This window comes from Bombus flavifrons, chromosome 5, assembly GCF_040668555.2.
Source record: "Bombus flavifrons isolate JBK064 chromosome 5, iyBomFlav1_principal, whole genome shotgun sequence".
Lineage (NCBI taxonomy): Eukaryota > Metazoa > Arthropoda > Insecta > Hymenoptera > Apidae > Bombus > Bombus flavifrons.
Window position 1 is genome coordinate 5,771,630 of NC_138446.1, and position 16,826 is coordinate 5,788,455.

Here is a 16,826-nt window from a genome sequence, read left to right on the forward strand (position 1 = left end):
AGAATCCGTTGAACGTTGAGATAAAGTTATTGCTATAAAATTTTCTAAGTGTGTAACTGGATCTCATATTGGATCTGTTACATGGATCCACAAAATGGCTTCAGGTCGAAATAAACAAGCTATTTGACGAAGTCTAGCATCATGAAATTGGAATTCTGTCTACGGAAGTGTAGGTTCTTAATAAAGAAGCGGATTTTATGGCTGTTTCCAGGCAAGCTGAAGTCCATTCTGGATGGTTTCAGATACCTACCTGCTTGGTCTTAACCACAGAACACGTGTATACATATTTCTTTGCATTTGCAATCAATTCTGGTGGAATAGTATGGAATATCTAATACATTCCTATGATTCTTGTGATCTTTTAAATCTCTAACTAAATGTATTTAATTTTTGGTTGATTGGGAATTTTAGTATTTATTGATCGTAAAATACTTCTCATAATGAAAACAGTAGTATGTTATCTTGATCATTTCGCACTAACTGGATAGAAATAATATCGTAACACAGATATCTGGGTATCTAAAATTAATTTTCCTGTGTAATAACAGATCTTAATCACTTTAACGATATGATGGATTAGCTATTCTCGTTGAGTGATTGTAAATTAGGGTTGCACTTGGTTATGTTGCTTTAAAACCTACAATAAGACCTAAATTGCCTGGCTAATACTTAAGTTGAACGGACAATATTATTATAATTATCAGAGTAATGACGGTTTCATTATTCTTGAAATAATAACGAGATCGTTAACGGCTTGCTAACGAATAATAATGAATTGTTTGGTAATTATTATTGCTAGTGTAACGAAGTGCATTCAAGTTAGCCTGGTTCAGATATTTCCCATGTATTAATCCTTAACGATAGTTCCCATGTATTAATCCTTAATATGAGTATGTCATCTGTGACGTGACACTTCTCCGTATCGGATGTATGTCTAAAAACTAAAAAACCTCAAGTCATATTGAATTATAATAGGCTTATAGATGGTATATATCGCGCAAATCATTGAAATGGCGGTGCAAATATTTTTTGAGACGAAGAAAGACAACTACGTTTGCCTTTGTGAAACGTGTAACAAAAAACTATTCCTGCATGTTGGCAAGTGTTTTAAAAAATATTACACGTTATATATCAAACGTTGCGTAACATGTATGAATAAACATGTACGTTGTGATAGAAAAATATTAAAACAAGTGTTTCACGTGAAATAATGTTATTGCAACACTTTTCACGCAAGCATCGAGTAAAGTGAGGACCTAACAGCAAGTCATATGCTATTTTAATATAAATATATATAATTGGTAATATATCATTTTATAGAATGTAGAATTACAAATGAACGTCGTAGTTCAAATATTTTGTATATTCTCGTGAATTATACGTATTCCGTATATTTTTATATCTTTAAATTTCCTACAAATGCATAAACATTTGCAATTTATTCATATAATGTCCTCAGTCTTTTGAAGGTTAATAAAAGATTCTATCTTTAAAAATCTACAGCTTAACATCAAACATCACACTATATTTTCCGCTCCGCCAACCGTCTAAAAGTTACAAGATTGCCAATTAAAAAGCGTAAATAAATCAGCCATCGAAGCGACTTAGTTGATCGCATCCCTACAGGAATGAATCTACCGATCAAGCTAAAAGACATCTTTACGTTACGAATTCTCTAGTTTGTGAGCCCAGGGGAGATCGAGATCGAGACGTTACTAGCGTAAATTCGCGATAAAGGTAGCACACGGTGCAGCGCGGCGCGGCACGGCGCCACGAAAGAGAGAACGAGGTTGTGGGAAAGATACCACCTAGCTACGTGAGATCTCGTCGTTCCTTCGTGGCCGTGTTTACGAGAGGATACGGGCTGTTCAGTAGGTCTCACGGGAGCATCGCGACGATCCGCTTTATCATTCGAATTCAACGGAGCGAGATTAACGTTGGCTCGGAGGACCGTTCGCGTCGGTGTTAATTCGCTTCCTCTCGTTTCTCGCGTCCTTCCCCTTGATCCTCGTCAAAATCAACCGGATCTCGGTGATCTAGGTATTTTAATTCGACGATCTTGAGGTTTTTAATTACTCGCAAGATTATTTTCACGTCTCGTCTTTATCTCTTGGTTTGGTGGAAGGTTTGGTTCTTGGTGGAAGGAAGTCTTGCTTTGTTTATTTTATTCGCATATAGCAGAGTGTTTGCGCTATTAATTCTCAACATACTTCTTGTAAGTAGCAAAATTTGGAGATAAGATAGAGGATATCAAAATTTTACTATTTTTAGTTTAGTAAATTTTACTACAATGTCTTGAATAGATTTTCAAGTTTGATATAGCCTTTGCGTAATGATAATATTATTTCATTAAAAGAATATAATATTCTATTTTATTAAAAAAATCTATTTTTATACGGCGCGACGTACGAAGAATAATGAAACTTCGACCTTTTCTATTTTTCTTAAAAACAGATATAGTTCATACGAAGAAAACATTGAAAACTGGTAGTGCAAACACTCTATAATATGTTAGTACATATTTTAAAGCAACGTCTGGAAATAGTAATTGGCTGAATTAGCCGGGCTGATATTAATGTTAGTCTTGAAAATCTTCATGTAATTGGTAGCAGTCAGTGGTTTTTTTTTACGAGCGTGTAGAATAAGACATCGAAGTTAGTGTATCAGTGTCAATAAACGATAAATATCCCGAACAGCATTTTAATTACCTTGTGGTGCAGCAGGTAACATGGTGCAGCTCAGTTTCGGTTTATTCCATCGAACGGTCATTTGGATGTTGTATTTCATATTAGAAGAGGTGCTAGGGTATATACGGACGCATGAAATCGTGCTTACCGCGAAGGTAATCGTAAATTTACGGCGATCTGCTTGCTCAACGTGATTATCTTGAATTTTATGAGGTTAAGCGCTTCTTAAGACCAATTCGTATGCGATCATTTGGACATTTGGAGAAATTACGAGCTTAGAGTATTAGAGAATTATTACGTTCATTACATAAATTGTTACGTATTCACCGTAAGGTTATTTGATGTTTCAAACATTTTTCTGATGATCTCAAAATTTGTAGAAATTTCGGGCAATTTTAAATTTCGGAAATTCGAAAGTTTGAGACTCGAAACATTGGGAACTATTATTAATACCATCTTAATTACCAGATCCTACATATTTTACCTTTTGTAACATTTATAATTAGACATTAGGTATATTTATTACTATTTACACACTCACATCAATATATACGAATTCATAAATCCTTCTTCCTTCTCTACCTCCACTCTAGCATATATTTCAAATCCACATCACCTACAAACTACTTACATACATGTAACAGTATCCATCATTAAATCAGAACATTTTACAGCAGTCTTCCTCTCGAAAAGTAACACCATTTCAACGCAAGATTCGTGCGAAGAATATCATCTAAATTGATCAGATACTTTACTCAATGTTCCTTCTTAGCAACAATTCACAAGAACCTGTCTGTTGAATAATTTTCGTGAAAAGAGGAACAGTCGTCGGCTCTTTTGAAGTTCTTCCAGCGTCCATTGCGAAGATCGTGCTGGAGCCGCATTCTGGCAAGTCTGAATCTCGCAAGTTCCGGTATATCAGATGATGTACGGGGTGTTAAAAAAGTGGTCTATATTTATCAAGTATGATTCTAGACGGCAAGACAATGAGAAAGTTCGTATACAAAAATGTCGTCTGAGGCTTATTTTTTGATCCTATCACTGGTTATGAAACGCACTTGAACTCGAGGAACTTTCTTATCGCGAGTCACACCCACGTCGACGAATTTCCGGTGATGATCACTTGGCGAACGCTTTTAGAATAGATTACGGAAGGGCTGTCCTCGTTAATGAGAGCGCTCGTGTTCCAGTAATTAGCCATAACTCGCATTATCGTTGGCCCGAAGTTATCACAACCCGTCCAATACCGGCGCGGGCGTTCGCCATTTTCTTGCGGACGACGTGTCCAATAAATTCCTCACATCCTCAACCATCCGATTAACGGGCGGACGAGAATCAGCCCACTTTAATTAGAGTATCCGATTATTTATTTGCGAATTCCACTATAAGTTGCGGCCAGCGAAAACACGCACGAGACCCGAGCGGGAACGCGCCTCGATGTCGAGCGCGCGCCGATTTAATTAACCATACCGTCGTTTTTCCGGCACCGGCAGAATTTATTTCGCCTTCGTAACGGTTCCTCGACGACGTCGTTCCTTCCTCTTCTTCTTCGCTCTTGTAATTACGATGATTTTAACTAGATGGATATGCTAGTTAATATCATGACCGTTGCGTAAGAGGATGACAGAGTCCTTGGTTAACTAGACGAATTGCTTAAACAGTAAGAGTTAAGTAGTGTCTAAAAGTTCTTCGATTTTTTGATGTTTTTTTAGAGCGCCATAAACTCAGTATCATTCATTAATATCATTCATTCATTCTCAGTATCAATCATTAAGGATTAAGGAATTTACTTATTGTCATTTTCTGTTCTTATAAAATATTACGCTGGAACAGTACTTATTTTCTTTAACAAGTCATGTGATTTGATCACTTAACTTACGCAATTTGATCACTTAATCGCGTGATTATCTTTGCAAATAATCGTTTAAAATAACGAATGACGATGTACGACGCGTTTTAATGTTACGTTTACAGCGCTGAATCGAGAAGAGGATCTGCCTATCTTTTTTGCATTTGCGCGATGTTATACGATGATATTGCTATTGCTTAGTGTGCTATCTTGATCATCAGCTTCACTGAGAATTACAGATACAGGTTTCCTATCTATGTATTAACATGAGGTAGTAGGATGAGGAGGATGTAACAGGTTAACGATCTTTGACGTTCTTTTAAAGAAACGCGAACGAACTCATTACACAATTTAATACTATATTACCAATACAATGATCACCAGATTTGAACTAAAATTCGACGCCGTTACAAACATCTGCAAACTCATCTTACTTTATTCCGTTCATCTTCATTACCAAAGCTTCGCACGAATCACGTGACTTAATACATAACTCTTACGAATACGGTACACTTAAATTAATCACTATACTTGAGCAAAAATTGCAACCTACTAGAACCGTTTGCAAATTCACAAAGGCTCTTTTCGCACGAACGAAATTGCTCAGCATCCCACGGTAGATACACTCGTCGAGTATATCTACTTTTATGAAAGTTTCACGAAAGTTTCTCAGATATTCGGGGAAGAAAACAGGAAATATTAGGCGAACGTAGTCCGCCCTTCTTCCATTGTTTTAAAGTTTGCAAGTTGCGGGTCGATGTCCTTATCCAGACCAGTATGCTTAAAATATGCACGATCTTGCCAGTTGATTGATACGTGCCACGGCTGCCTTTTCATTTATTCATTCACCCTTACCATCGCGGTCGATTTTCTGTCGTTCGTGACTGATTTCGCGATGCAACTTCAGAAATAGAACCGTTGGTGCAATTACCTACCCCTCGTATTTTTTCTTGATTCCCTTTCGAAAATTTTATTGCTTGTTCTACTTGTTCTCTGAGACCCTTTTATGCAATATACGGTAGAATGGAACTAAAATTTGAATTTGATCGATTAATTTTTTGAAGCATTGCGAACCACTCAGGAGCTATTTTTATCGCTTTTATTTATTTTATCGTGATTTATATAACGTTTCCTAATTTCTAGTGTAATCTATAACTTTGTTTCAGAATGGAGACGTTCCAAGAAGCTGGTGTTCAGATGTTAAAGGAGTTCAGGGCGCTTCTTCAGCATTCGCCGCTGCCTCTTCCGGGGACGCGACTTCTTCAGCTCCTGGCGTTAAACATGTTCGCCATCGAATCGACGCAGTTAAAGGGTAAGTCGCCATATTTTTCCGCGTGTTTATTTGATCTCCTCTCGTGTTGCTCTTTTCTGTCACGATTCGCGAAACGTGACGTGGAAAAAGGAAGGCAGAAATTTCTCTTCTCTCGTGAAATGTCGAAGATGGAATCGGAAGTTTCCAATTCGCGACTATTATCGTGGAATTATTCATGCAGGGGTCACGTGTGAATTATGTAGGTACGGATGGAATCGATACGTTTGCTGGTTCGCGATTCGAATTTAGATGGATTTGTATAGCACGGTATACAGAATTTCTGAGAAATGGCAAACAGTGTTTTTGAACTTTGAGAATGGATTTTATTGATTATTATTTGATTATCAAAATATAAAAAGTATTATAAATTAATTTCATCAAATATTGGTTTCTAATAGGATAACACAAAAGATAATCTGAACGTATTAATTTTACCAGCATCTTTTCTCAGCAAGAAAAAAGCTTATTAATAATTTCATAAACTTCAACTTGGTTTCTACACCTTTTCAATTTCTAAATTGTTAATGTTGATCAAAATTCAAGTAATCCCCAATTGTATTTATTAATATATCTCTTCTTCTATTAGTGGCAAACTATTATCTTGATTTGATCATTGTATATGGGGGCTGTTGCTCTTTTATGAATCGTTTACCTGTTTCCTCCAACATAGTTCCCTAATTGCAACCATAAGAAAGGCATGACTTGTTCAAGTTACGCGAACCACCGTACACGTTACAAGGATATTGCTATCATTTCTTATATATTGGCATGACTTCCTACATCGAGTTATGCTCAATTTTTCGCGCATATATTCGTTTCTATGATAAACAACATGTAATGTAAATCAAGAAATTCGTAATTTCAATAAACTGTAAGGACATCTCTCGAGGAGTACCTAGTCTCGTCGTCATTCTTAATTCTCAAACTCTCGCGTCCTCGAGACTACTAACGGGTTCGTAAATCGAAATACCACACCTAATGGCGGTCGTTCTTCAAACATCCTCTTAGCCGCCGAAAGTGAATATTTCTTACTTTGTTAACACTTTACTGGCCACTAGCGGTTCAACAGTATACGCACGTCCGACCGGCAGCTCAGGTGCGGATTCTCCCTGGCGCCGGCTCTGTTTTGGTTTAGAATCCCTAATACCATTCTTTTCGTTCATCGCGAACGGTAAGTTTTTCAGATTGGTATAAAACTGTGGAAGCTTACAAAGCAACGCAACTGATGCAACTGAGCAAGGTACCTTAGTACTAAATAACAAATTACTGCTCAAATAATGAGAAAAATTGCTAACGACCAAAAGCCGATTAATAGGCTATCGGTCGGTAAGTGTCGGCGACAAAAACCGATTAATTGGCTATCGGTCGGTAAAGTGTTAATTAACACGCAGAATCGCCACTCGGTAAGCGATAGAAAATATTCTATCTAATTTCTCTGTTATACTCATAGTAGAAAGGAAGGAACCTCTTAAAAATTCTTTTCCAGGATGAAAGCGATGTAGAGTGGGAAAAGCTAGGCTGATGATATAAGATAGTCGCATATTGTATGCTTTTCTCTTGTAGTGTTCGTGTATAAAAAAGAGGAAAGGAACCAATGAATAGGATAAAAGAATGTATAAAAAATACGATTAATATGGTGAGAAGCGAAACGACTGATCGAAATTACGTCTCCACGAGGAAGGCAATCGAAGCAAGGAAAAAGCTTGGCTGATGATACGACATGGTTAGACGTTGCAGTGATAGATCGATAAAAGACACGGGTTCGCGCTTGTTCGCGAGAGGATAAGTCGGCACTGTTGGAAGGCGGAGAAGAAAGTTGTTACGACAACGTTGTAACCGGCACTTTAGATCGAATCTCTTTCACGGTCACGTCCGTCTCTCGTTATTTAACGTTGGTACGTAAGCCCCGCTCCGTGGCCCGTGGCTTTATTGTTTCACGTCGTTCTGTCGGTGCTTGGCAGTGGCGGACGGCCGCGATAAATCAGAATAACGACTACGCCTGCTGCCAAAACCCATTCGAATTCAATTCGACGTATCGTCCCCGAGGATCTTTTCGTTTTCAGACGTATGTATACGCTCTGTCGATACAAACTGCTTTGTCTTGTCTTTGCCCCGTATATCAAAGTCTCTTTATCGAATCAGAGCATAAAACGCATTCCTGTACTTTCTTGTCGGATTCTCTGTGATGGTTTCGCGAGTGTAATGATTTTTATTTTGTTAGCGTTTCACGTTACGTATAATCGTACGAGTTATTGTGTCATTAACTGTGAATTAATCGTCAGCATCTGTTTTTTTTATTTAGAGGATGATTCGTTGTGAGATGTTAGTTTACGTGGACTTTATAGTTTTCGATTTTACGATTAATCGTTGAATTCATCGTTTGATGTGTTAAGTGGGGTTTTCAAAGTGGTTCTGTAGAAGAACAATGGCTGATACATGGGGTTCAAGCTTTTAATAAGTTTAATCTCTTCAATGTTATAATAAATAGAGGAAATGAAAGATAAAAGATTCTTACAAGGAAGATTTATATATCAAAATTAATCATTTTGTTGTCAGTATTTTCATTTTGAACTGAACTTTCGTTTGTGTAATTGTTTCTGTTACATAAATGTTAGAACATTCATTGAAAGCAAGATAAGCTCAAAATAATGGAACGAAATCTTTTTCTTTTCCTTCAATATTCACGAATGTTGATTGTTTCTTGGCTCTATGTATCTCATAAATGATTCTACAGATAAAAAATAAATATTTCTCGATAATTTACAAAGCACTATTCAACGTTTCAGTCAAAGGCATGTGTACCCAACGCGTAATATTCCTCGGTATCGTTCTTTATTTCGAATATTATTTACGGCTGGAAGCCTTTCGTGTCTTCGATCTTCAAAAAATTCGTAGGAGTGTCGTGGGCGTGAAATGGTGGTCTGACGTTCCATTCGGTTGTATTTATACTCTTTCAAAATGCGACGTTCGTAAATTTCTATGGCAACGCAGCTAGTTTACGACTCAATACCCAGAAGAAATTCTCGACGACGTAAAATCGAAGGGGATGAATGCGGGGGCTCCGCACTGCCCAGTCCGATGCTCACGTTTCCACCATTTTTTGTTTTACGTGCTATCCGCTCCCTAGATTACGTTTCGCGCTCGAGTTTTCCGATTTCGAGATGTATGTTCGATTTATGGTCGTTTTATTCCATTCTGTAAGTGCTCCGACTTTGTTCGAAAGAACGTCGAGAGAATTTGCTTGCCCGTGTAGGTGTAATATTAACATTTTTGGAAAGAAATTTTTGGTTTGATTCGGACGTTGATTATTTCCGTACGTAATTTAAAGGTGTATAGAGTTTGCTATAAGAATCTAAAAAATTATTAGCGGTGATTGGGTTTATGAATAATTTCAATAGGCGTTTCAAAACATTTTTTAATATCTTCAATTCATTTAGAGAAGTCTTAATTTACAGATTTTTTTTCTACCATATATTTTATAATATCGGTAAAGTCTGCTAGCAAAAACTAGATAGGAAACGGAAATTAATTACGTTTTGGTAACTAAAACGAAAAGAAAGAATTCCTCTACCATTCTTTAATATTCTCAATCCTGCGAAACGAACGTTTCTTACGATTTCCTGTAATTCCTTTAGATTTCAACCGGATTACCGCGTCCAGGTAACTTTGTTTAATGTCCCTTTGAGTCATCCTCAGAGCGACGTGACTCAACGCCGCTGGAGCGGTGTACAAAAGCAACAGAAGCAGCCAGGGCATTCCAGGTTTTTGCGGCCGCTTGCAGGTGCTAGCCCCATATAATTATCGCTAATTCCTACACGAGAGCGAAACCCTGGTCAAGGACTCCTGTTTGTTCTCTTTCTCTTTCATTCGAAGACGAAAGCCACACTGAGTCATCAGCGGGGTTTGAACTCTTGCTGCTCTATTTCCGATGTAAAACCGTCTGCGCGGATCTTTTGCACCTGCGCCCTCTTCTTTTTTTCCGCTGGCCATTTAACTGCGTAGTTTCGTTGCAGAAGAACACGTTCCTCCGGCGAAAACTCTTCATCCACACATCTCCGACTCGTTTCCACGGAAACCCTTTAGCGTTCTTTCATTAAAGCCATTTCCGCGTATACCAAACGTGTCTTCATCCTTGTTTCCTTCCTCTTCTCGTATCCTAATATTTTTTGCAGAGTTCCTTCTTGCAGCATAGTAATAGAATCGTCTAGCGTATTCAGGATTCTAGAAATTTGTAGAACAGCTTGTTCAAGTTTTCTTGAATGACCAGGATTCACGAGATGGATTTGGAGTTGTAGAAATCCACACGAGACTCGATAGGTTCTGGTTTTATTGGGATAATTCTTATTAAATGGTCCATTGTCTGAGAGTTAACACTACCGCATCCTTAAAACCATAATTATCGAACTATTTTTTTTACACTTTCTTATCTTCACCAAGAAATAATGTAGATCTTACATACAATGTCGATAATACACTTCTTCTCAAATCGTACGTATTTGAACATCTATGCAACACGATTGGTTCGAATCAAATCATCGATCTTACTGCGCCTAACGGATCAGTTTATGGCTTTCTTGACCTGGTGATAGGCTATAGTACGCTTTAATTATCTGGCAGCTCGTATGATCAAACATAGAGAAGTACTTCCTGATCATTGGACGTGGTAGAAACCGATCGAGGGTGACAGAGATACAGCCTGACACTTGCCAATGAATAACCTCATCTTTGACACGCTGATGGCCGTGCAATCGGCCAGCCAGTAATTGAAATCATAAACACCGCTAGTAATGGGCCATTGGGTTTATGGACTCGTGTCGACACTGTCTGCGGTCGGATGTTCGCGGACCACCAGGGTCCTGACTTCATCATCCTTAAACCGCCACGGCGCATCCTTGTGGTCTGCTCTATCGATTTTCAGTCGGCCCTTTCGCCTCTTCCGAGTTACGAACACTATCTTAATGCCCAGTGATAATTACGCTTGGTGCACAATCTTTTATTGCCTTACGTTTGCAGATTTAGGCGATGTGTCTATTATATCTTCTGGTATCATTCTTGAATCAAAGAAAAATTAAACATACACACGCATTCCTCAAGAAGTTAACATTCGAGAAGATCTTGATCACGTACAGATGAATCGTAGAAACGACAAAAAAACATGAAATCTTAAAATCTTTTATATTCGTCTCGAACGCTTCTTCACGAAGATTTGTAATTATTTCAATAAATTTTGTATTGTACGATTTGGTATTGAAGCTGCTCCCTGAATAGAAGACCAGACAGAAAAGCGTAAAATCACATTCACAATTACTTTTTACGAGGCAACGAGAGAGAGAGAGGGAGAGAGAGAGAGAGAGAGAGAGAGAGAGAGAGAGAGAATCTTAAATCTGCAAAAAAGCGAATCGAATCCCACCGGTACAAGACGTCGTTCGCATTCGTCCTCGGTGCAGGACTATATTTTTCAACGATTTTAATCTCCTATTCGCCGCGAACGTAACTTTTTCATACACGTGTTTCACCCTGTAAAAACGAAACATCCGTTTTCTCGGGTCGAAGCATCGAGTCATCCTTGAGACATCCATCAGATCCACTTTGTCATCGATGGAATTGAAAGCACTCGAGGAGTCGTCTTTATAGCCGAGTGGTAGCCGAAGATATTGCACACGGGGCAAGATAATCCACGTCTTGGCCGTGGCTACTTGATGATGAAGAGATTCCTCTGCGGAAAAGGGTAAACGACCTTCCACGGCACCTAGCCGCGAATATACTTTGCTGCTTTCGAACCACCGGGTTCGGTTGTTACCAATCAAGTCAGGATCTAAGAAAGGCAGCGTCCAGATTACAGGATAGCCATCGCTAGAATCGTAGTTTTCGTCGTTTGATTCGCCTTTTGATTCCATTTGGCTGCCATAGTTCAGGCTCTACTTTGTCCAATATCGCAGTACAATGTGTGTATTTAGCATAATTTCTACGTCTACTTTTTGCTTAGATACATAGCTTATTACGTGGAATTTATTGAGCCGTTCACCGCGTGGATCATCATTTATTTTATTCCTCTTCTTTAGTTTATTTTTGTTTTAATTTCGTCGAGTTATTTTAAGACGAGGATGTGGATACATATTCTTTCTGAAGGATCGTTTTCTAGGTTGAGGTTAAACATTATTAATTGATTTCAAGGAGCTAAGGATCTTCAGATTTTTATTGATCTTTCGTCTTCTTCTCTACGTTTCTTTATCTTCTCTATTAACCCTTTAGAATAAGGGTAATAAAACTATGAGAAACGATTTAATAAATATTCATTCCTTCTTCTTTTTATGAATTATTTACATTGAGAAAAGTAAATTCTACAGAGTACGATATAGAGAAAATAATACAAAGTGTATTTAATACAAATTATAATATCCACAGTTAAAGTTCATCATCGGGAAGATTTTGGTTTATTGATCATCCATTTTTGTCTATAACCAAATACTAAAATGAACTTGATAAGAATGTGACAAAAATTCACGTACGTGAAATATATTAACGTAAAATTAATTACTCTTTTCAGTATCTCGTCAAAATCGTTAAATCAGTATAAAAAATCGCATTAAAGAGTGGAAATGTATATCGGTTTTCCATTTCCTGGAACAATTTACGATAAACCTGTCAGTCGTTCAAATGGGGTTGGAGCGCGAAACGACAAACGAGTCGCTTGATGAAAATTGGCACGTACGAGCGGCTAATTCGAAATGGAAATACGATCGATATGGATGCAGTAAAAATCGTGATAATATAGTGTACTAGACGTGTTCGTATAAATATAACGTCGCTAATGTTCCATTCGTATCGTTACCTTCGCGACCACTCGGATTCAGTTTTCCTTCAACGCGATTACGTTGATAACAGCACAAGATCGATGCTGATTTGAACGTGTACCGTCGCATTGTACATGAGTTATTCGACAAGGAATCTCCCCTTTCCCTTATAAATAGCGTTCGTCTGAGCGGTTCTTCTCGTATCTTTCTTAAGCCAAGTTCATACTTAACAAAACGACATCGAAGAACATGATTTACAGCTTGTTGATACATCGAAGGAAAAGGAATTGTAGCGCTTTACGTTTTTTCTTTTTATACTATCTTTTTTCTTTCGTTTATCATTTGTAGCGATTGTATTAGGAATACGATTATGATTGTATTGTTCTCTGTCAAACTATTTTCTTTGGTATAAATTTCGTAGTACGATTGTGGATAGCAGATAAAGTAATAATTGTTTCATCTCTACAATATTGTAGTAGTACATTGGTATAGAAATAATGTATTATATCATCTCAGTACTTCATTCATGCTCTCCGTCTCTGCAAGCTTCTTCATCAGGTATAAACCCGGCTTTATCCCTGTCCCGTTCGTCCATTCATTTTGTCTGCTCGTTTTACCTCGAAGCACCTTGCAAGCTATAGCCTCCACGGTAATCGGATCTTCGAAGGAGATAACTGAATTGGAAAAGATGGTCAATCCAGGGACCAAAAATCGTATCACGAATGAAATTCAATCGGGGGTTGTACGAGGACAGTCATCCCGCTTCACTTGGTCGATCCATGTCAGCTCTGTGATTCGACGTTTGGGAAAGGAAAAATCGTAACCGAGATATTTATATCCTCGGCAGCTGCATCTAGTCCCGAAAAGTCGAAGAACTCGAGTACAGTTCAAGCGTATGAAAGAAAACTTACTTTATTTTCGATTGATTTTCAACGTAAAATCACCGCCTTGTTGATTGTATCCTGATTACTGGGACACCCTGTATTGTTGTCTACCGGAAAGGAAGATTATGTATTGTAGAAAAACAGAAGCATATTTATAGCCATTGTACCGATATACAATGCGTCTGAAGCTTATAAGAAATCTCGCCATAAGACAGAGCATCTTCACGTTAGAGTTTATCTAATTACGTCTAACTGTACCGGATATCAGACGAGTATTATTTGCGATAATACGATAGACATAGCTAGCTAATTCCCTCATCATTTTGTGGGTAATTCCTTCGAATCCCCTCTCGTTATCTTCATCGTACCGTTGCGTTGTATACTTCGTCTCGTGCGAGGAGACTATCAGCCGATTTCCTACGTTGTAACTTTATTCTCATATATCAGAAGGATTGAAGGTATCTTGGCGATTCGCTGATAGAAATAAGGGAAGATAAAGTGAAGATAAGAGGCAGAGATCGGGCGTAGTATAGTGAATTCAGTTATTCAATTATTGTTTCGGTGGAAGAAATACCGTCGCAGATTAGTAGCGTGCGAAGGATTTTTGTACTGTTGATTTCAATGGCTTAGAAGACGGAAGTCGAAGAAGTTTTACCTGGTAATTGAGAAAAACGATCAGTTTGATTGCAATTTCATCTGAGCGATCTAGCGAAGTTTTAGATCGGTTGAAAGATGAAGATGAGAAATTGTAATGAATCGAAAGTGATAAATAAATAGAAATTGATGTTTACAGAAGAAGATCGATGAAGATTTTATGGGATAGTTTGAAGTACATACAAATACTCGATATAATTCGATGAAATAGACCAAAATATTCATAAATTGTATTTTTATTCAGAAGTAACGCTGTGCGCAGTTAAATGTATGCTTAATTATAATAATACTATAGTAAATCGTGATACTTTAAATCCCGAAAACCTCGCGTTTCTTTTTTGGGCGCCGAACGCACCTACGTGGTTACCAAAAGCTGATTAAAATAGTCCGCAATATATATCTATGTCCAAGGATTACATTACCAAGGAAAGTAACTGGAAGTGTACAACTGGGAGGAAGATAATTCTACATAAAAGAAGGAATCGAAAATATACAATTTTACTTTTTCTACGCGAGACTTTGTTTTTAAGATGTTTATTATTTTTGAACATATTCACCTAATGCTATATATAAATGGAAATATACTATAATATACAATATATAATCCCATCATATAGATGATAATCAAAGTGATACGACGAAGATAAATAAATTTGATAAAAGTCGACATTCATGTTTCCAAAAGCTTCCGCGTGTAAGTAGTTGCAAAAGGTAGAAATGAAATTTATCCCGTTATTTTATCGGTTTTGGTAGAATTCTAAGATTAAATAAGACTAAGAAGTTATAAGGCGAGAAGTAAAAAAAAAAAAAAAGAGAGAATTTATCATTCCTCTATCAACACAAAAATGGACGACCTCTTGATCTCTATGAAAGTAGCCCGTGGGGCTAGCATGAAACGCGTGCAAGGGCGTCGCGCTCCATTAATAACCGCGACAGCAGGCCCCGTGACTTACTACGTTGGCGGCAGTGAAATTCGCAAATTACGCGGTTCGAATCACTTACTCGCTGCGAAGGGTGCATATTAAGCGGCGACGACGATCTCCTTGGCGGGAAGCAGAGCAAAATGCCCACGCGTGAGGTACGCACCACCGCGGGCTAGGCAACGAACAATCATACCTACCGACGTCCAGACTTAATGTACCTAATGTCTATAATCTCAGATCATCTGCATCCAACCGTGTATATCCGTGCGCAGCTCTTTTCCACATACTCGATTTCTCGATGTCGACGTTCTTCTTCCATGCAACTCTACGACCGCTAACTTATTACATAGGATGTTTCAAAAAGTTGAGGTCAAACTTTAGGAATGCATGATACTCATCAAAACGGATACATTTGTTTTAATAAGCGTGAGTCTAAATATTATTAGCTTTGAAGCTACAATTGTCTGTAGGAGTTTTGTTCCTATTGCTAAGTGATATCGGAACAACTACTTAATATGCGTGTATTTTATTAATTTTCGATTTCCGGATACTAAATGGATTTTTATAACTTTCTATCTTCCGTATCATTGTTTCTCTTTTTCCTTGCCCTTCCTTATATTCCTTTTTCCATAAGTCGATATATATATATATATGTCGGAGATGAAAGGACATCGGAGCCTTCCCTTTGGAACCCCGGGAAAATCCCTTAACACCGTAATCTAGATTCTATCATAGGCGTAATGAAACAATTGTCGTCTTTCGTTCCGATTATATTTGTTCAAGATTTGTGATAATGAGCTTGGGCTCGAGGCGATAGCCAGTCGCCGAACGTAGCCGCGGTACGGGATGAACGCTTTGCCTAACAAAGGTATGAAGTAATTCTGTAGCTCTCCTTAAAAGAAATATCTCTGGCGACACGCGACAGTAAACATTTCAACGGTCTCTGTCCCGTGGCTCGCCACACGCAGTCCCTATTCTTCGAGTAAGATGATTGCCAGATGTCGATGAGTCTCCACAGTACGCGATCAGCTAGCCCGAGGGCCGTTATAAACACTAAGATCTAGTTACCTAAAGTTCTTCAAACAAATAAACAGTCTTTGTCCCAACTACGGGAAGATAGGGGAGATCTATTTCTTTCAACGAACGGCGTCTCCCACTAGCAACTTTCCCTCGAGGGTGGCTAGCATCTTTTCTAACCACCGATATGGAGATTGACCAATTAGCAGCAACGTTAATTTCCCTTACTTTCTGAACGAAGACTATCCTCGACGAATCCGATGATCTCGTGTCCTTAGACACACCCCATCATAGTTTTCCTCTGCAGCATCATCGCGACGAAAAGTCATTCTCTCGCGAGATCGTATTAGCGACTTAGCGTCTGTACGCTCGGTGGATATTCCCCGTTTTAACAAAGAGTCCGACTTAGATTTTGCGGGCACGTTCATCCATCACCCCGTCGACCGCGGATTCGTTATTGAACCTAAAATCATTATCATTAGTTTCTCGAGTGTCTAATTGCCACGGTTACTTGTCCAATTCTATAATAATCGTATCTTGCACTAGTCAATGTCTTCTCTATTGCTTATCGACAATGCGTAAACCAAACGACGATTCGTTTCACGCCCCTAATCCTAATTCCAATGTAAACCCGACATCAAAAGTGGGATAAGTGCCGGTTATAACAGTGCAAGAGCTTACGACCATCGTGCGCGAGTTAATTCTG

At 38.3% G+C, this 16,826-nt stretch overlaps 1 protein-coding gene across 3 annotated transcripts in view; it reads left to right on the forward strand.

Annotated features, from left to right (window-relative positions):
* Positions 1–16,826, forward strand: part of LOC138179963 (telomerase-binding protein EST1A) — a 150,899-nt gene that overhangs the window by 24,084 nt on the left and 109,989 nt on the right. For all 3 annotated transcript variants that reach the window (XM_069113249.1, XM_069113250.1, XM_069113251.1), the window contains exon 17: positions 5,703–5,848. In XM_069113249.1, the coding sequence (XP_068969350.1) occupies positions 5,703–5,848 (146 nt within the window). The remainder of the gene's footprint in view (positions 1–5,702; positions 5,849–16,826) is intronic.